This window comes from Rhinatrema bivittatum, chromosome 1 (assembly GCF_901001135.1).
Source record: "Rhinatrema bivittatum chromosome 1, aRhiBiv1.1, whole genome shotgun sequence".
NCBI lineage: Eukaryota > Metazoa > Chordata > Amphibia > Gymnophiona > Rhinatrematidae > Rhinatrema > Rhinatrema bivittatum.
Window position 1 is genome coordinate 789,656,840 of NC_042615.1, and position 21,671 is coordinate 789,678,510.

The following is a 21,671-nucleotide window of genomic DNA, read 5'->3' on the forward strand; positions in this document are numbered from 1 at the left end:
TAAAGTGTATAAAGGTTTGCTCCAAAGGGGGCGTGGCATGCAGTTGTACTAAGCCGTTGTCTTAGCTGCATCTTGCTGGCAATAAAAGTCTATCTTCACGGATCAGTTGTCTGGGCCTTCTTACTGACAGAAAAAGAGACGGTTACAGAAAGACATAAGAAATTTGCAATTCAGTTAACACAAATGTATACACCGTATTTGCTTGTCATGTGCAAAGTCACTAAAATATACTTTTTAATTAATACAGCGTAATGGAGCATAGTGCCCTTATGGCCTCCAAGGGTCCATAGGGCCTGTCAATGCATAAGCTGCCACTGTTGAAAGGGCACTGTCAGTCAGACCAGAACAATGCCCAAGGGTGCATTATTAGAGTGGGCAGGAAGTGGCAGTCAGGCTTAAACTCCACGAGAGCTATAGCACCGTCCGGCGAACCCCTTTAGAAATGAAAGGCAAACAGAATCCGGATAGTTCTTACGCTTTCCGCCAACCCTAAGATTCCTGTCAGGCGACAACGTCATCCCCAGGTCAGTTTTCCTCTTCCGTTGTTGCCTTCTGCATAAATTTGTCCCCTGCTGGCATCCATAGAGGCGTTTGACAGGCTCTTTCCTCGGGGATTGGTGGAGCATTTGGTCACATGACCCGCGAGGTCCCGTGGTTTCCCCATACTGACAACAAACAGCTCCTGGTCAGCTAACGGGAGCGGAGAGACGGCGGCGAGGAAGAATGGCGGAGGCCGTCCGGTCCCGACCGGCCAAGACCAAGCCGAGCCGGACTAAAGTCCAGGTAGGACCGCAGCCGGGCGCTGAAGCGGGCGACGCTTCCGGCTTGGAGTCCGCGCGAGCCCAGCTATCCAACGGCTCCCTTGCCCCCTTCCCGTGATGCCCCCCCGGCGGCTCGCGCTCCTTGTCCGCCCCTCGACTCTCCTGCCGCAGGCTCTGGGGGAGCTGAAACAGAGAGTTGGAGCTTGGTTCGTGCTGTCGGGAGCCCGCCCTAGTGGCAGGAGAGTTCGGAGCCGGAACGGGCGGGCGAGGGAGGGAGGGTGGGTGCTCGCGTATTGTCAGCCGGGCAGGCCAATGCTCGGGTGCGAGGGAGATGGAGAAAAGCAGCAGCAATAGACCAGAAAGGGCGTCCTCGGGCCCCCAACAGTGGGAAGGATTCCAGGTTCTTGAAAGCCGCCCATGCCCGGTCCTTATCCCCTTGTCCTGGCTTAGACTGCCCTCCGTAGTCGGGGGAGTGACTGCTAGGCTTAATCTTTCCGCTTTCCTTGCCTCCTCTGTTCTTTGAAAGTTGTCACAGCCTATAAAATCGTCAGTGTTTTAGGTGTGTAAAAGAGTTTGGATGAAGACGTAGTTTTCTAAAATTCTAGAGATGATCACGGTATTATTTTCATCCTTTTCTAGAAAGAACATGCTTTTCTTGTGGGAGAGGGAAGTGACTTTGTTTTATTTTGTTTCAAGAAAGGAAAGGGGGGGGGGGGGGGGGTTTGGTGAGCAGGACTGGAGCGCAGTAGTGTGGTATTCCTGTATTTTGTTTTCCTTGTAAACACAAACAGCTTGTCTCTAGACAAATTCAGGATATGTCTGAGGTTGTTTTTGTTTTTTTTAAGGATCACTGTTGCAGAGCATTTATCTCTGGATTTTTGGCGTACCTTAAGTCTGAGTCAGGGGAGTGTCATACAGACATTACACAAAAATGAGCACACTGCACACGTTGTATATGTATAAAGTTCTGTCAAGCAGCTCCTAATGTGGTACAGTCATCTTACAATCAGTAACTTGAATTGTGGCTAACTTCAAATCAAATAACATGGCTTGCAATCTTTTTTTCAGCAAGCCGTTTTATTTGAATTGCATAGTTTAGGGTATTTATGAGCTGATTAGCAATAGTGGGTGACCACCTGTTGCCTAGGCCTCAAAATGGATTGGGCTACAGGGGCCAAGGCCTGAACAAAATTTGGCCCTTGGCCTTTCTACAGAATTTGTGGGAGATTCGGGGCTGGATCAGGCAGGTAGTAGCTGTTCAACAGTGGAGGGGCAAGGAGGAGAATACATAAGAACATAAGAAAATGCCATACTGGGTCAGACCAAGGTCCATCAAGCCCAGCATCCTGTTTCCAACAGTGGCCAATCCAGGCCGTAAGAACCTGGCAAGTACCCAAAAGCTAAGTCCATTCCATGTTACCATTGCTAATGGCAGTGGCTATTCTCTAAGTGAATCTAATAGCGGGTAATGGACTTCTCCTCCAAGAACTTATCCAATCCTTTTTTAAACACAGCTATACTAACTGCACTACAGCCTCCATCTCTGCAGCTCTGAGTCAAACTGCTCTGTACAGCCTTGTGGTTCAGAGCAGCGGTCCAGTCAGGCTGCCGCAGGAGTAGGTGGTGGAGGAGGTCGCTTGAGGTACTGACTCTGTCCTCTTCTTCCTGCTGCAGATCAGGCTGGGGGAGGGGAAGAGCTTGGTTGGCTTGGCATCCCCCTGCCCCCAACCAAAAAGGTGTTTTACCACCACTGAGCTGTTGGTCACCGCACTGTTGTGCAGGAGACAGTTTTTCTGGTGCAATGGTCCCCAATCCTGTCCTGGGGGCCCACCAGCATGCACATTTTCTCTCATGCATATTCATTGTGGATATCCTGAAAACCCGACTGGCTGGTGGGCCCCCAGGACCAGGGTTGGGGACCACTGCTCTGATGCATCAAGGTGTAGCATATCACACAGGTTAAATGGGAAGGGAGGGGGTAATATATTTTTAAAACAGGGCATACACTTTGAGCCAAACAATTTTAGAGGTTTGTTTAATATTTTTATACCCTACTCTTGGAATAGTTTTATGAAATCTATTCAGAAGATCAACCAGTGTTTTTCCCAATTAAACTTTTGTAAGTCCATTTCTTCTCACTTAGAATAATTTCATGAGGAAGTCTAATCATTCAGATCTTTACCAGCCTCATGAATAATTGATATTCTGTTCTCATATTTATAAAAATGATGCCCTTCATCATGCTTACCTTCTGTGGCTCAACACAGACATTGTCCGGGTATGAAGAAAGCTTAACTCAATGGACTTATGTCTTCCTTTCTATATTATTCTTGCGCTCTTTATGCAGTTTAGTGTTTAGAGTGCAGATCTGTGAATCAAGAAGCCTCTAGATTTCAATCTTATTAAGGTTTCTATGTGAATCTTGCTTTAGGTAATGCCTTTCACACAAATTGGTACCCCAGAACTCATTACAAATAACTATATGCTGCAGCAGCCAGTAAGTTATGTCTTAGGAAAGAAAAAGAAAACCCAAAAATAAATGGGGCTAAAAATACTTTTACAAATTAATCCAATTTATTTATTTATTTGAATTAATATTCCACTTTTAGGAATTTCTAAGCGTATAACATTCAAGTATTGTAGGTATTTCCCTATCCCCAGGGGGCTGACGCAGTAAAGTGTACCCAGCCCAGCGCACGGGTTTACATGTGGTTGGATGCATGCTTTGGATGCGCTAGACTAGCACCCAATGCAATAAGGAAATTAGCGCATCCAAAACACACACCCAAATGTGTAGCCGATAGCGCCCATCGCATGTAAATTCTATGTAGATGAGGCTATTAGCTATTACCCTCTCCCCCCCCCACTCCGATGCAGAAAATCACTGGGCACCCAATACACACTTTTTAAATGTAACTCCTGCCCCGGTGGTGGTGTAAATTCAATCCATGAGTCAAGGGCTTGTGAGGAATGAAAAAATTCGATCCTCTGTGGTTGTTCCTACTTAGTATCGTTTTGACATTTAAATTTACTGCTTGCAGTGTTGAAAAATAAATGTATATTGGCTTGATTTAAAAAAAAAAAAAAATTCTTCTGGATGCACAATTTAGATGCCCATAGCAAGAGGTGCTTAGCCATGGGCATCTTCAGCAACCTCAGCAAAATCGGCCAGAAGTGGGATAAAAACGGACGCTCGTATCAAGCGCCCGTTGCAGTTGTGGGTGCCTGATGCATTTGAGCAGTAGGGATGCATGATTCTTCCCTAATGTATCCTTTTTTTACACAGACCTTCATTTAAATACTGCATCGGGTGCCCAAGGGATGTGGCTGCGTATGTGTTTGGATTGATGCCCGTTTTTCCTATGTGAGCAAGCATTCTGGACAGGAACGTTAGCCATGGTTGAGCCACAGGAATGTCCCATTATACATTCTTTTGAGTAGTACTTTTGGAAGTCCAAAATGTTTGAAAGGCTATTCAGGTTAAAAAAAAAAAATGTAGGTCCCTATTATAAAGTTCTTTCTATTTGTAAAGTATTCTTTTTCATTTTCTTTTTTTTTTTTTTTAACAGAAAAAGAAAAAGTCTAGTGAAGAATCAAAGCAAGATGTACCCCATGTGGCAGAGTCTGATGAGGGCCCTTTGCTTAACACAGCCAGAGACCAGGTGACATCCTCTCCTCAGGGAAGCGAAGGCAGGCTGGAATACCCGGCAGACTTCACAGAGGTAGAGCTGAATGATGAAGTCCTTGTGAGAAATGTGAATGAAATATGCGATATCTCACGGACATTCTTAACATTAGCAACTAGCACACATCCAGTGGGAGTTGCTGAGTCTGTTACAGAAAAGGAAGACCTTAAAAACAATCAGTTTGAAGAAATAAAACAAAATGAATGCACTGATACACCTGAAGCTTGTATAGGAGCCAAAGTAGATGAACATGTTGACCTGCTAGGCGTTGCTGTTGAGCTGGACAATTGTGAAATATCAAATAGCACTACTGAATCCGATGCTTCCTCCAGTCATCCAGGATTATGTATTGTACAAAGCCAAGAAACTGCAAGTGTGCTAGAAGACCCCAAACCCTCAGTCCTTTCATTAGAAGAGCTGGATCTCATTAGTTTGCAACATTGTGCCGAGGCCAAAGAAGTTTTTCATGAGCGACCACTTTACCCAGAGTTACAAACTGAACAGCTAGAGGTGAAAAGAACTGTTTCAGTGAAACCATTGCTCCACAGAGAGAGCTTATACCCTGAAATTCCTTCTCAACTGGAGCTCGTGCCATTTACTAAGGAGCAGCTGAAAATGTTCCAGCCCTGCTCCTGGCTGGAGAATGTTGATGCCTACCTCGAAGACTTTGAGTGTATTGCCTACCAGGATAGACACGAGCTTCATGAACTGCTCATGAACTATTGGCGATGCAGGAAGCAGCTACTGCTGGCAGATTCAGAGCTGCAGTCCATGATCTCTGATTGTAAAAACACCAAAAGTAGACTCTGGAGTTTCAGAGATGAGCATCTAACTGTGCAGGTAACTGATTTTTCAGGCATTTCATGACATTCATGCTGATGTTGCCTAGAAGGCTTAAACAATTTGAGTTTGGTTTTACAGCATGGATCATGAAGGGAATAGTGTATGCCAAGATTGGTTTCAAAGGATTTCAATGAAAGTCTAAAATGGCGTGACTGAGAATCTTCAGCACTTAGGACAGGGATGGAGAACTCCAGTCCTCCAGTGCTACAAACAGGCCAGGTTTTAAGGATATCTACAGTGAATATGCTTGAGAAAGATTTGCATGCACTACTTCCATTGTATGCCCCAATCTATCTTATGCATATTCATTGTGGATATCCTGAAAACCTGGCCTGTTTGTGGCACTTGAGGACTGGAGTTCCCATCACTGATCTGGGAAATGCACTGAAATACTATAATGAGCTCTTTCAAATGTTATTGCCCTTGTAAAATAAAATTTCTTTTGGGGGAGGGTTGATCCCTGAACATTCTTATATCTAAGCAGGTCTGGAATTGCATGGCAATTAAGAGCATGCTTTTTGAAGTTTTGCATGTCCTCTATACGCCTTTCCTTGGCTGTCTCTCCATTCCTCAGCTCTCCCAAGTCTTTCGGAGCCATCTACTCTCCTGGCTTGTTCATATGACCTCCACTAACCCCCATCCTTCTCTTGTGGCAGTCTTGCACCTTCTCTCTTTCCTTCCCTATTAATTCTCTCTCACATCCCCTTTACACCCTTGCACCCTTTTCACTCATCTCATGCGCACTTACACCTTCTGCTATTCCCCTTCCCCTTATGCTTTCTCACATCTGCTGCATTTCACCCATCTGTGCACGCTGTCTCCCCCTCCTGATCTCTCTCCCACTCTGGCTGGCAGGAGAAACTAAGCTGAATACTGTATCAACGTTCTGTATTACATGGGGCCAACCTTGTGATATGAGCTGCTAGATTTGTGAGGCTTCATGCTGCTCATACTTGTAAACTGTCCCTGCTTGGCAGAGGAAGCTGATAGGATAAGCCACTCCTCCTGCCAGCTAGAATGGGGTGAGAAACTGTTGGGGATGCTTAAGCTGGGGTTTTTCTGTTGGTGTGGATCAGATTTGGAAGAGGCAGGGGGAAGTGGCAGAGAGGAACTCTGCTGCATATGATACATGTTTCAACTATGGCTCTGCAGGATTCAGGTGCTGTACTCATGGGTTTGTCTGCTTGTCCACTCTCGTGAGATCAGGTGTCAGAGACAGACAAACCAATAAAACAAGTCCTTTTTCTTAGCGTAAAGACAGGTGAATCCAAAACCAGTGGGTTATACACCTCTATCAGCAGATGGAGATGGAGCAAAGCTGACATCACAGCATATATTTTTATTTGTTTGTTTGTTTATTTTATATACCGTCTGTCTGATGAGCAGTCAAGACTGTGTATATAGCGGTCTTGTAATATAGAAACATAGAAACATAGAAATGACGGCAGAAGAAGACCAAACGGCCCATCCAGTCTGCCCAGCAAGCTTCACACACTTTTTTCTCTCATACTTATCTGTTTCTCTTAGCTCTTGGTTCTATTTCCCTTCCACCCCCACCATTAATGTAGAAAGCAGTGATGGAGCTGCATCCAAGTGAAATATCTAGCTTGATTAGTTAGAGGTAGTAGGGGTAGTAACCGCCACAATAAGCAAGCTACACCCATGCTTATTTGTTTTACTCAGACTATGTTATACAGCCCTTATTGGTTGTTTTTCTTCTCCCCTGCCGTTGAAGCAGGGAGCTATGCTGGATATGCTTGAAGTATCAGTTTATTCTTCTCCCATGCTGTTGAAGCAGAGAGCCATGCTGGATATGCATAGAAATTGAAGTAACAGGCTTATTTGGTTTGGGGTAGTAACCGCCGTAACAAGCCAGCTACTCCCCGCTTTGTGAGTGTGAACCCTTTTTTCTTCTCCCCTGCCTTGAAGCAGAGAGCTCTGCTGGATGTGTGTAGTATCAGTTTTTTCTTCTCCCCTGCCGTTGAAGCAGAGAACTATGCTGTATATGCATAGAAATTGAAGTAACAGGCTTATTTGGTTTGGGGTAGTAACCGCCGTAACAAGCCAGCTACTCCCCCCTTTGTGAGTGCAGATCCTTTATTCCACATTTCCTCTTGCTGTTGAAGCTAGAACGATGTTGGAGTCACAGTAAGCATGTGTACGTTTATTGAATAAGGGTATGGTCTCCAGGCAGTAGCCATCATTCTGGCGAGTCACCCACTCTTCATTGGCGGCCTCTTGACTTTATGGATCCACAGTGTTTATCCCACGCCCCTTTGAATTCCTTCACAGTTCTGGTCTTCACCACATCCTCCGGAAGGGCATTCCAGGCATCCACCACCCTCTCCGTGAAGAAATACTTCCTAACATTGGTTCTGAATCTTCCTCCCTGGAGCTTCAAATCGTGACCCCTGGTTCTGCTGATTTTTTTCCTACGGAAAAGGTTTGTCGTTGTCTTTGGATCATTAAAACCTTTCAAGTATCTGAAAGTCTGTATCATATCGCCTCTGCTCCTCCTTTCCTCCAGGGTGTACATATTTAGATTCTTCAATCTCTCCTCGTATGTCATCCGATGAAGATCCTCCACCTTCCTGGTCGCCCTTCTCTGTACCGCTTCCATCTTGTCTTTGTCTTTTTGTAGATACGGTCTCCAGAACTGAACACAGTACTCCAGGTGAGGCCTCACCAAGGACCTGTACAAGGGAATAATCACTTCCCTTTTCTTACTTGATATTCCTCTCTCTTTGCAGCCCAGCATTCTTCTGGCTTTTGCTATCGCCTTGTCGCATTGTTTCGCAGACTTCATATCATTAGACACTATCACCCCAAGGTCCCTCTCCTGCTCCGTGCACATCAGCCTTTCCCCCCCCCATCGAATACAGTTCATTCGGGTTTCCACTCCCCATATGCATGACTTTGCACTTCTTGGCATTGAATCTCAGCTGCCATATCTTCGACCACTCTTCCAGTTTCCTTAGATCCCGTCTCATTCTCTCCACTCCTTCCGGCGTGTCCACTCTGTTGCAGATCTTAGTGTCATCCGCGAAAAGACAAACCTTGCCTTCTATCCTTCCGGCGTGTCCACTCTGTTGCAGATCTTAGTGTCATCCGCGAAAAGACAAACCTTGCCTTCTATCCCGTCCGCAATGTCGCTCACAAAGATATTGAACAGGACCGGTCCCAACACCGATCCTTGCGGTACACCACTTAAAACCGCTCTCTCTTCAGAGAAGGTTCCATTTACCATCACACATTGTCTTCTGTCCGTCAACCAATTTGCAATCCAGGTCACCACCTCGGCACTCACTCCCAAGCTTCTCATTTTATTCACCAGTCTCCTGTGCGGAACAGTGTCAAAAGCTTTGCTGAAATCCAAGTATATGATATCGAGCGCTCTTCCTCGATCCAATTCCTTGGTTACCCAGTCAAAAAAGTCAATCAGATTTGTCTGACAGGATCTTCTCCTGGTGAATCCATGTTGCCTCTGGTCCATCAATTCTCCGGACTGTAGATAGTTCACTATTCTCTCTTTCAGCAGTGACTCCATTACTTTTCCCACCACCGAAGTGAGGCTGACCGGTCTGTAGTTGCCAGCCTCCTCCCTGTTCCCACTCTTGTGAAGCGGGACCACCACCGCTCTTCTCCAATCACTCGGCACCACTCCCGTTTCTAGGGATCTATTGAACAGGTCACACAGCGGAGCTGCCAGAACATCTCTGAGCTCCCTCAATATCCTTGGATGAATCCCATCAGGCCCCATGGCTTTGTCCACTTTCAGGTTCTTTAGCTCTTCCCACACATTTTCTACTGTAAAAGGATTTTCATCTATTCCACTTCCCACCAGTTTTTTGTTGTGTAGAGATGGTCCTTCTCCAGGGTCTTCTTTAGTGAACACAGAGCTGAAGTATTCGTTTAATATTTCTGCCATTTCTTTGTCTCCCTCCACACATTGATCATTACCACCTTTCAATTTCACTATACCACTTTGGATCTTTCTCTTTTCGCTGATGTATCTGAAAAATGTTTTGTCACCATTTTTTATCTCCTTGGCAATCCTCTCTTCCGCTTGACTTTTTGCCAACTTGATTAATTTCTTTGTCTCCCTCAGTTGATACAAATATTCTTCTTTGTGTTCCTCCCTTTGGGATCTTTTATATGTCTTGAATGCTGTTCTTTTAGCTTTAATTTTGTCAGCCACCTCCTTTGAGAACCAGATAGGTTTCAATTTTCTTTTGCTTTTCTTTACATTTCTAACATATAGAGCAGTTGCCTTGGTGATTGCACCTTTTAGATTGCTGATCCACATCTCTCTCGTTCTCCCATCCTTTAAGTTCTTCCTCCAGGTACTTCCCCATTTCCTCAAAGTCTGTGTTTTTGAACTGTAAAACTCGGGTCTTTGTGGTTCTTTTCCCTATTCTTTTAGTGATATTAAACCATACCGTTTGATGATCACTGCTGCTGAGGTGGGCACCCACCTGGACATCTGAGACATTATCTGCATTAGTGAGCACTAAGTCGAGTATAGCTCCTTCTCTGGTGGGTTCCAACACCATTTGTTTGAACAAAGATACTTGCATGGCATCCACTATCGCTCTGCTATTTTTAGTTTCTGCAGATGGGATTTTCCAGTCTACATCTGGCATATTAAAGTCACCCACGATCACCACTTCTCCCTTCTTACCTATCTTATGGATGTCTTCAACCAGATCTCTGTCCAGCTCTTCCTTTTGGTTTGGAGGCCTGTAAACCACTCCAATATAAATGGACGCTCCGTCATCTTTTTTTAGGTCGAGCCATAGAGCTTCTTCCTTACCCCAACTTCCTTGTAGCTCAGATGCTTGGATGTTGTTTCTGACATAAAGAGCCACACCTCCCCCTTTTCTATCCTCTCTGTCCTTCCTTAACAAGTTATAGCCTGGTATTGTTGTATCCCAATCATGAGATTCTGTGAACCATGTCTCTGTGATAGCAACAATGTCCAATTCTGCCTCAGCCATTAGGGCCTGCAGATCTGGGATTTTATTTCCCAAACTATGAGCATTTGTGGTCATAGCCTTCCAGGTACTCTCTTTAAGGTTATTGCTTTTCCTGGACTCCTTATAAGATATTAGTTGAGATTTGCTATTCACTTCACTCTCTCTTTTTGTAGTTGTGCCACTGTTGACAGAGTTATTCATCTGAATTAGATTTTTCTTTTGGTTATGGATCTTGAAATACTGCATGCATTGTGTTTTTTCTCTCGTTTCTGGTAACACTTCAATGTTTTTCTCAAGAACTTCTTCAGTTTTTAATATAGAGATGGCTTGTTGTTCTTTTTGCATTTGGTACATTGTGTGTCTCCTCATCACAGGTCTAATTCTACCTGAGCCCACTGTATTCCTGGATTTTAAAGAACTTAATGACCTGTTTGAGTGGGGGGGGTGTACCTGTTGGCTGCCCATCTGTCAAGAATGGGTGACTGTGGGTCCTACCTGAGCCTAATGAATCTCCTTTTCTTGACTCCTGGTTTATATATCCAGAGTTTGTCTGGTTAAACCATCCTTAAAATTTAAACATATTAAAAATAAACTATAATAAATGTCAATAATAATAAATTTAACATGTTAAGATAAATTATAATAAAATACATTTTAGGCATTCAAATGACCTAAGATAACGATAACAATTTAAAATCAAAGTAATATAAAATCTAATATTAACTTTAAAATAACAAGGAAATAAACACAATTAATATCAATATAATAGAAAGCATTAAAATGAAAATAACTAAGTATAATGGTTATAGACACCTGCATCACCCCCTCCCCTTCTGTTTCCTGCAAGAGACAGGAGGTAGGGGAAACTACAGAAAGCAGAGGCATATTAGAAATCGGGCATATTTGATTAACTGGCACCATTCATGCCAGATAATCGGGCTTTTACCTTACATGTTTCTAAAATCACGAATGTAATAGCCATAGATATTTCTCTCTGAATGTTCTTGTTTCATTTTTACAGGGTGTTTGTGCTGACCAGTCTAAAGTGACAGGATTTCATCATTACCAGATGGTGGAGATGAATGAAACTGTGCTAGGGGAACTCAAGAAATTGTTTGAGCTAAAATCAGAGCACCTGCATCAGACGCTGGCTTTACACTTGTATACCTCAATGCTATCCCGTTTACAGGTCGAGTCTTGTATTTATGAGTTACTCAGTGGTTCTGCATTACTCAGATCCGTAGCTGCTCAGCAAGGAACACCAGGTAATAAAAAATACGTTGGTCATTTAGGTTTGGTGATTTTTGTTGCATAAAAAAATGAGAAAATATTTTCTTGGAGGTTCCACCAGACAGTTCAGCCAACTGAGATTTTGCTCTCCTGTCAGCAGCTTGGATAGGGCAGTGAGCTGAGAACCATGGAAAACCAGGGTTCAGTCCCACTGACAGCGCTTGTGACCTTGGGCAAGTCACTTCATCCTCCATTGCCTCCACTCTCCAAATTTAGGATAGTAACATAGTAACATAGTAAATGCAGAAAAAGACCCAATGGTTTGTTCTAGCTGCCCAGCAAGTGTTTGGTTTTTTTTTTTTAAGGGTAGCAACTGACGCTTTGTGCAGGTCACCCACCGTGCCCTCTGTTAAGGCCAGAAACTGCTGTACCATGCCAAGGCAACAATCGGTGCTCTGTGCAGGTTACCCCATTAAGGATCCTGTGTGTTTATCTCATTCCTTTTTGAATGCCATTACCATTCTTGCCTTCACTATCTCTTCAAGGAGGGCATTCCATGCATCCATCACCCTTTCTGTGAAGAAATATTTCCCGTCAACTTTTTCAGCAGCATTCTCTGCTCGCCCTGCGTACCCACTTGGCTTGGGGAAGGAGTGAAGGAAAATCTATTGAGTTTCTGACCAGCAAGCATATTGCTTTGCTGCTATAGTGGCAAAAAAAGTGAAAGACGGGGAGCAGAGGAGAGAAGGGAAACAGCCGGAATATCCAAATCAAAAAGAAAAAAAAAGCTTCTTCAAGTAGTGAAAGATGGGGATAAAGGAAAGGATGTTGTGGAAGGATAGTGGGGAAGGCAGGCGGCATTGCAGTTTTAATTAAAAGAAAAATACCCAGGGAAGGGGAGAGGGCTGGCCTTAAGTCACTTGCTGTTGCTACTTTTTTTTTTTTTTTTTTGGTGGATTTTGGGTGGCGTGGGATTAGGTACTGCTACAGCAGTTGTTGATACTTGTTTTCAGGGTGTGTGTGTGGAATTAGGTCTAAAGCCCCCCCCCCCCCCCTCAATTTTTTATTTTGTTCCAGTTCCCTGCCACTTAACTGGATATCTTTTGAAAAGATTTATTTAGACATTTTATACACCGTCGTTCCAAATGAAGTTCACAACGGTTTGCCAAAGTAACCATACTATAGATCCAGTTTAGCGGCAAGTTGTCCAGTCACAAGCGGCCGGATAACTTTAAGACGGCTCTGAAGCAGGCCTAAAGCGATCTGTCTAGCTTAGCTGGATAATTTTACCCCACTTTGGAACATCTCTCTTTTTTTTATCCAAGTAAATCTTAGTCTAATAAGGGCCCCAATATTCAAAAAGTTGGCTTTTAGCCAGATAGCGTGAGTTATCTGGCTAAATGGTGTTGAATATTGACCCCTTCTGGTGACTGTTTCTAGGTAAATAATAGAATTAAAGGTCTGTATTTGTGCCCATCTTTGCTAATTACAATGCTTATAATAGTTTTCCATGTAATAGCTTGCTTTAAGGCAAAAGAAACAAAATATAGCGTTACTATTAAAAGTGAACATCTGTTAACCCTGCACTTTTCATGGCTGGTTAAGATGTGAAGATGTTTTCCATGTCTGCCCTTTTTACCATTTAAATAATCACGGTGTATTGATCATTTATTTTGTTCCATTTCTACAGCTTATAAAAACCTAGAACTCCTTCCTTCAGACCTCAGTCAGCTGAAAGAATGTATAAGTGTTCTGTTCAGTTTCACACGTAGAGTCATTGAGGACACTCAGTTTCATGATGATATTCTTCTATGGCTTCAGAGACTGGTAAGTGTATGAGCTGTGCCCTCAGGCTCTTGTGATTCTGTGGCTATAATTAGCCTGCGGCCATATAATGTGCAACCTGCTGACCAATCAACAAACCTGAAGCTATCGCACCTAATTCCGTCATCTGAAGAAAACTGCTGGGTGTCTGTCTCCAGTGTCAGCTTTCTCTTTCCCTCCTTCCTGGTGTAGCTCATCCCTTTGCAAACAACCAGGAGGGGTGAGGCTGATGTTGGAGCAGACATAAGAGAGGAGGCACTCTGCCCCCAAATTTAGCCCCTCCTCCCCCCACTATCCTGAAGAGAACAGAAGGGAAGGGATGAGGAAGTAGACAAAGAAAGCAGTCAAAGATCTCTTAAATCAAACCAAAGGGGGTTTTGGCACAGTTCCTGGATGAGTGATAGCCCTTCAGAAGAATTTCATCTTTATACCAAGGTTCTTTCACCTGTATGGTTAGTCACATATGCACCAGCTATAGAGACCTAGATGTGTGTTAGAAGTCTGCAACTGCTGTTGTCCCACAGCTAGCAGAGAGGATGTTAATTTCAGTTCATAGAAGCCTTGATGAGTGGCAGTGCTAATTCAATCTCTTTTTGTGTGTTACCATATGTCCAATATATGCACACACATCTTTCAGTGTAATTAACACTGAAAGACTACTGATGCTGAGGATGTTTTCAGCATATATAAGCTCATATACATGAAAAGTTGAGGACTTCCTCAAGAAAATATGAAAAAGGATGGTTACACTGTACGTCCGTTCAAAACAATATGATTTATGGGAGTCCTTTTCAAAAGCGCTTGAGTGCTTTATGTGTGTACACATCTTTGCATGTGGTTTTATGCATGCATGTAAGCGTTTGCATGGTGGAGTTGGGGGCTGTATCTAGGAATGTCCACTTGTGAATCCACATGCACAGAGTTCCACCTGCTCTCGAGCTGGTTGCAGGGGTTCCACTCATCCCTGATGTGCATAAATCTGCTTTGAAAATCTTGCCTAAAGTCTGCGGGCTGTTTGAAAATTACCCTCCCTGTGTCTTCACTTTATAAATAATTGATTTTTTTTTACTTGGTAAATTTTCTATTTGTATGTAGAATAAATACTGTTTAAAAAAACAGTGTGAGGTTTTCGATAAAAAAAAGTTCACCTTTTTTGCATGGTCAGAGATGTGAATCTTTAAACAAAATTATGCATATTTGCCTCATAATTGCTGCCTAATTTTGAAATATCCTCATGCGTAGTGTTCAGAGTTCACATAGAAAACAGATATACTGCAAAGGTTTAATGCTTGATACAGGGACGGGCTTGTTTAAAAAATGTTCAATCACAGACAGAGAACAGATGCAAAGTCTGAGAAAAGTGTGATATTTCTCCTGCTGTTTTGTTTCTTGCTTTAAGAGGCTCTGGGGCAGATGTAATAAGACCCGTGGTAAAACAGGCACTAGTTATGAGCCCGGGTTTTGATCACCAAGCGAAGCTGAAGATGCTGCTTCTGCGGGATGTAAAAAACTTAAATTATGTAGTTGATTTGCACACAGAAATCCATGCACATATGGAAAAATGTGCCTACCTAAGGCACGGTAAGGGCCTATGTAATAAGCGGCAGCATCCGTGCTCAAAACCCACGCCAATAATTCGCGCATAAAAGCAAATGAGAGAATGGGTCTCCCTAATAAGTGAAAGTATGACCCTGGAAAGTATTTTTAATATTTCAAATAACTGTGCTGCAGAAAACAGGGCAAATAATTTTATGGATCCTAATTCACACTGGCATAGTAGTAAGATAGGTGCTCAGTTGGACACCAATCTCAATGCTCAGTTACCAACATAGGCACTCACCCAGGAGCGAATATGGATGCTCTGGTGCCCAGAAAGGTGCCTAATAAATGTTGCTGCTCAGGCGCTGAGCTAGGTGCTCTTCTGGCTGTGTATCTGGCCGCTCAGGCGCTGAGCTAGGTGCTCATCTGGTCTCAAATCTGGCTACTTGGACGTCGAGAAAAGCACTTACTTAAGCTGGCCATTCCGATGCCTAGCAAAGCACCTAGAATGCTGGCCGCTTGGTCGCCCAGAAAAGCGCTTTGCTAAGCTGGCCACTCAGACACTGAGATTGGCGCTCAGCTAGTTGGTTTTCAGGACGCTAAGGTCACCGATATAAGTGTCACCACTTATATCGGTGACCTTATATCGGAAGGGGGAGGGGGTTGCCTAACTCATTCCCTGACTGTGGCGGTAAAAAACCTGCATTGGCATTATCACGGCACTCTGCATTGCCTATGATTAGCTAATTGCCTTCTTTGCATGCCATTAGCATGCATTCATGCAGGAAAAACTGAGGGTCTGTAAGCGCATTCATACACGTTTTTTTTCCCCCGCGAACAAAACTCTTAAGTTATCCTTTTATAGGGCTTTGCACGGGAAAACGTGTATACAAACCCACAGCAGCTTCAGCGCACCTTATTATATCGGCCTTTCTGTGACCACATGGCTATGTAAATGCTGCCTTTAGAGTGCTTAGTGCAAGGCAATGTCTGTTTGAAAATGCTGTGAGCTTTTTTTCTTTGCTTGCAGTAATTAGAGCTTATTTCCTGCTGCTTTGAAATACTCTGTAAACCGCTGGGTAGGAAACGGTGCTATGCTGTCATGGGGCATGGCATCGCTTCTCTTTTTAAAAAAGTATATTTTCTAATGCTGTAAACAAAGGGGGTAGGAGATGGGAAACATTTTCATACTTTTATTATTATATACATATATGGGAAAAAGTAAACTGTGAATAATTGTGCCAGAGGGGTTAAAGATGGTGATTTTCAAAAAGACAGATGGAAGGAGGGGTATGCCAGACCGGAAAAGGAGCAATGTCATTGTGTGTCACAACCAATAAAAGGGGAAGACCGGGGATAGTGACACAAAAGAATTGTATCGCAAGAGGGACAGTTTTAAAGATAAGAGTGACATGCCTATTAAACGTAAAAGACTGTGTCGAGAAATCGGACACCCGAGAGCCAGCAAGTGACAGCCAGATGAAGACAGGCTTGCGTGTGAAGCCTCCTAGCACGCTGTATCCTCGATTTCCCACCTTTTTGAGCAGTGACAACTTCCTAGAGATCCTGCCTGCAGTGACAGCTTTTGTGTGTCCGATTACCTGATTCCTGCCTGTCTGACTAGGAGCCTGATTGATCGGACAATCAATTCAGATTCAGAGATCTCTCAGGGAAGCAACTGCCACTGATTTTTGTATATAGCTCAGCTTAGCCTCTTAAATGCTTATCATTTGTATCTATTATATTCTATTTTTTATTATTGCTAAAAAATATTTTATCTTATAGCTAAGAAATATAACCACTTTTTAACTATAATTACAATCTCTGAATATTATTGATGTTTATATAGGAATGTAACAGACAGGAAACGGGGGGAGGATAGATGAATGCTTGGTCAATTCTTATTGGCTGATCATTTAGAAGGCTTGCAAGTGCATACATAGGAACCTCCAACATAGATATACAAGACTGAGCAGAACTGAGGGATCTATCGAACCCACGTATACAACTCTGCAGCAGTTTGTTAGCTCTTGGGGACTCTGCATGTGAAGTGAAGTAGTGACGGGTAACAAATATGCCACTGGTTAAATGTAGGTAGCTAATAGAGCTGCTACAGGACAGTCATTAGATTGAAGCATGTTCTCAAGATCTCTGATTTAAAAAAAAAAAAAAAAAAAAAAATTAGTCTGAATGTACTCTCTCTTGTATTTGCATTTAGGATTCTATTTATTGAGGTAATCTGTCTGTGTGTGTTTTTGTTTAGGTATCGGTCTTACAGATTGTTGGCAGTCCAGGGGACCATCTCTTTCTTTTGAATCATGTTTTACGATGCCCAGCAGGTGTCAGTCAGTGGGCTGTTCCATTCATTCAGGTATGATAAATTCAACTTTCATCTAGGAACCTCTGATGAAATATCACCCCTTGAATCATGAGCACCAGTGGGATAATTAAAAAAAAAAAAAAAAAAGTATGTTTTTCCCATAGATTAGCAGGCTGAATTAGCCTTGCTCTCTGGGACGTCCTCCTGGGTGGCCTGACGGAACCCTCGTAAAGTATACAGAGCTGTGCTATGTGCGCCTCTATGGCCGTTCCTGCGCGATTCCCCTCCCCTGTTCAGTTTTTGTTTCTCTTGTGCTGCTCACAGTCGCGCTCCTTTTCTCTCGCACCTATTTTTCGCTTCAGCTTTCTTTTATACTTGTTAGTGACCCCAAAAAGCACTTTTAAGTGCCAATATGCCTCCGAGAATATCCAGATTCAAATTCTGCCAATGTGGCAAAATTATGTCCATCAACGACAGACATAATTATTGCTATATTTGCTTAGGGCCAGGACTGTGGCAGGATGTCCCTGCGGGCCCAGAGGGTAGAAAATGAGGAAATTGAGGGGCTACCCGTCCAGGTCATATGCCCCAACCCACCGATTGACATAGTTACTATCGGTGGAAAAGAAGAAAAACTCCAAAATGTCTAGAAAATCTTCGCTGGAACTTCGGCCAAAAAGTAAGTGTTCCAAGGATGCCATCAAGGATATAAAGGGTTTGGGTGAGGCCCTAATACCTCCAAAAATCCTTCGGGAGGAGTGTCGTAGGCATTATGAAATGAACATCGGTATATAAAAATCGTAAATAAATAAATAAATAATGTACCAATCAGGGCAAAGACCGAGGAAAGCGCACAACTCACTGAGTTGATTGTCACACCCAGTGCAAGAAGTACGCCAAATGCATGAAGCGTCCAACTGGTCGAAACAGCCCAGTCATCCGACACATGATGCTTCTACTTGCCTGATGTGCGACACGTTCGCATGTAGCGTTGCATCAAATGATGCATGAAATGAAAATCACTTGATGCAGGAACTGCGTCGATGTTCAAAGAAGGATGCAATGCCTTCATCGACACACAACACATCCCCATTGAAAGTCTCTCCAATTCATGTGTCAAAGAAAGGAATTTCTTTGCAATCAAAGCACCATAAACCTAGAGACCAAATCACAGGAGCTAATCAAGCGCAATGATGACTATATCCACAAATATTGTTTAATCAAGAGTTGGAGCATAATTCTGATGTAGACATAGTTCGTCTTACTGATAACTCTTCCTCTTCATCAAAGGGCACTGTATACTCAGGCCTATCACAGCTATCTCAAAGAAAATAAACCCTGACACTGGAGTTCCCCACGGATCTGCACTATCAGCGACACTCTTCAATATTTATCTTCTCCCGATATGCCACTTCCTCTCAAACCTTAAACTGACTCACTTCGTATATGCTGATGACATCCAAATACTTATCCCAATTCACAACTCTCTGGAAGACACCTACAAAAAAACAGCCAACTACCTCACCAAAATAAAGCAACTACTAACCAACATGAAACTTATCCTAAACATTGATAAGACAGAAATAATCATGCTGGTTAGAAAGATTAACCCTACGCACATACCACCACTCAACATAATGAATCAAAAGTCAGCAATCTCCCCTGTCACCCATGCCCACAACTTAGGAGTCACAATTCACAAGGTACTATTCTTCAAGAACCACATCTCCGCAAAAATCAAAGACGGATATCACAAACTCCTAACCCTACGACACCTAAAACCTTTCCTTTCCCCTAACGACTTCAGAACAGTCCTCCAACTACTCTTCTTCTCCAACCTGGATTACTGCAACTCCCTGCTATTCACCACCATCCGACCTCTCCAAATCCTTCAAAATACAGCCACCAGAATGCTCACAGGAACAAAAAAATACGATCACATTACTCCAACTCTCATTTCACTACACTGGCTCCCAATAAAATAGAGGATAGATTACAAAATACTATCCATAATACACAAAATAATATATGAAAAACAAACAAATTGGCTAAGTGCATCCATAAAACTCCACTCACCAAACCAAAATCTCCGTACAGCTAACAAAGGTCTATTAAAAATTCCACCTGCTCGTCACAAACTTACCTCAACTCGGAAGAGAACCATATCCCTAGGAAGTCCCGAACTATGGAACTCCCTCCCAACCGAACAAAATTTAAAAACTTTCAAAAAAGAACTAAAAACTTGGATGTTCACCAAAGCCTACCAAAACACCCTATGACTCTATGCTACAACTTCCCTCCCTATCGGCCCATATAAACATGCAGAACCTATCCAAAGCACGTAATTTAACTTGTACAATTTACAACCAAACTATGTTTATAACGACTAAGATAACTATGTTAACAAGCATATGAATTTTTGAACACTCTGTTAAATATCAAAACTTTGTAAACCATTGTGATGGCGAAACCGAGTAACTGTATATAAAACTCAATAAATAAATAAAAAAATATATAAAAAGGAATATTCTCAGTTGCAGGAACCTCTTGTAAAGAGGCACAAATCCCACCGAGAACCCCAGGGTGGGTTAGAGTTGCAAAGAGAACCGGATTCCGCCATCATTAAAGCAGCTTTGCCAAGGAGGGTTCCATCCCATACTAGCCAAACATCCTGCCCTAAGGAGAAGTCTGCAGTTTCACAGTGATTCAGATATCTGATATTCTAAAGAATTTCTTTGCGTAACCTCCAGACTCCCCCCACAAGCAAGATTCTTTAAGTGAACATAAGATCATTACCATCTCTTCCCCCCCCCCCCCCCCCCCCGAAGATGAATGAACGGAAGGATCCATAGGTCATGACCTCAGCCCAGCAGATTCGGAACAGGAGTTAAACGTCCCAGCCTCTCCACTGTCTCCGGGATCATCAACAGGAATCCCTTCAGATCTGCCAGAAGGACCACTTGAACTGTCTTCACCCCCTGAAGACTTGTTATACTTTAAATTTATAGAGAAGGTGGGCTTCTTCCTTAAAATTGAAATAAAGATACCGGATCCAAGGTTAGAAGTTCACGGAATATTGAAAATATTTGACATGCCATCAGAGCCCTCGGCACTACCCCCCCACAGAGTGCTAGAGGGTTTACTGGACAAATCCTGGAATTCTTCATTTTCTATTCCTACCATTCCTAGGAAAACAGATCTAAAATTTAGATAACTCAAGTCTGCTCACTATGGAGCAGTGTAGTTACCACATACTTTGGTCATTGAGTCAGCAATAAAAAAAGGCAAAGAAGACAAGGCTGTACTCAAAGACACCAAATATCTGGATGACTTTGGGAAGAAGATGTTTCAAGGTGCTATGCTGAATTCAAGAATATAATAGCACCAATTCTACATTTCTCAATACTTTCTTGAATGTTTACAAGGATGGAAATAGGAAGTCCCTCTAGTGCTGATACTCAAACACAAGCTGAAATTATATCCTATATGGAGGAAGGTTTGCGCCATTTGATAAGAACGGTTTATGAAGTCTTTGACACCTCTGCAAGAATGTAAGCAACGGCTATGGTGGCATGTAGAATTGCCTGGCTCAGAGAAAGTGCCATAAGAGACTATGTTCATGAGAAACTTGCTGACCTCCCTTGCAAGGGAGACAACCTGTTTGGCGACAGTTTGAGGGAGATGGTCTCACACAATGAAAAGAACAATGTGTAGCAGTCTCATCACTCACATTACCAACAGAGCATTACCCTTCCAAACGTTATTACCCATATAAATGACCATTCTACCAATGTCATCAATATAGACCGTTCACGCCTTATCGCACAACAACTTACCAATTTCAGAGACGACAAACTCAGCAACCTCAATCAAGAGGTTGCCATCTTACATGCTAATTTTAAAACAAGCACTCAGTTGCCCATACACGCACAAATGGGCCCGCGAACGAACATTAGAATTTTAAATCGTGTGTGCATTTAAGCATGTAAGATTTAAAATATGCCTAGTGCACGTATACGCTCCTAATTTTAAGCCATTACTTGAGCAAACGTACTTTGTGTATCTTCCTTAAGAAATGATCAGCTTTAACATTTACAGGTAAGTGGATTTTAAAACATTTATTTATTTATTTATTTTTCTATACTGACATTCGATTAGAAATACCACATCGGTTTACATAGTAACTTGATGGATAATTTGACAATGGAAACAATAGGGTCCAATTATCTTTACATTACAACAATGATAATGTCTTATCTTATGAGTAAAAAGTAACAATTATCTATACAATACTGCAATACAAATTCTTATCTTAACAGTATAGGAATAACAAAACAAAGTTTTCATATCTTAACAGTATAAAAGAGTAACTTTTTGATAGAGTGGAAACTAGTTTGATATTTTAGGGAGAGACTTAACTATGATAAGTCATTGGAGTATGGGATTTCTGCATTCGAGGTAAGCGGATATTCTGATGGGTAGAGCAAATTGT

At 42.7% G+C, this 21,671-nt stretch overlaps 1 protein-coding gene across 1 annotated transcript in view; it reads left to right on the forward strand.

Moving 5' to 3' along the window:
* The first annotated feature begins 516 nt into the window (after nt 1-516).
* The window catches only part of EPG5 (ectopic P-granules autophagy protein 5 homolog), a 335,394-nt gene continuing 314,239 nt past the window's right edge, over nt 517-21,671 (forward strand). The window contains exons 1-5 of the mRNA XM_029580866.1: nt 517-783; nt 4,331-5,287; nt 11,288-11,531; nt 13,187-13,323; nt 17,123-17,230. Coding sequence (XP_029436726.1) covers nt 724-783; nt 4,331-5,287; nt 11,288-11,531; nt 13,187-13,323; nt 17,123-17,230 — 1,506 coding nt within the window. The 5' untranslated portion in view covers nt 517-723. The remainder of the gene's footprint in view (nt 784-4,330; nt 5,288-11,287; nt 11,532-13,186; nt 13,324-17,122; nt 17,231-21,671) is intronic.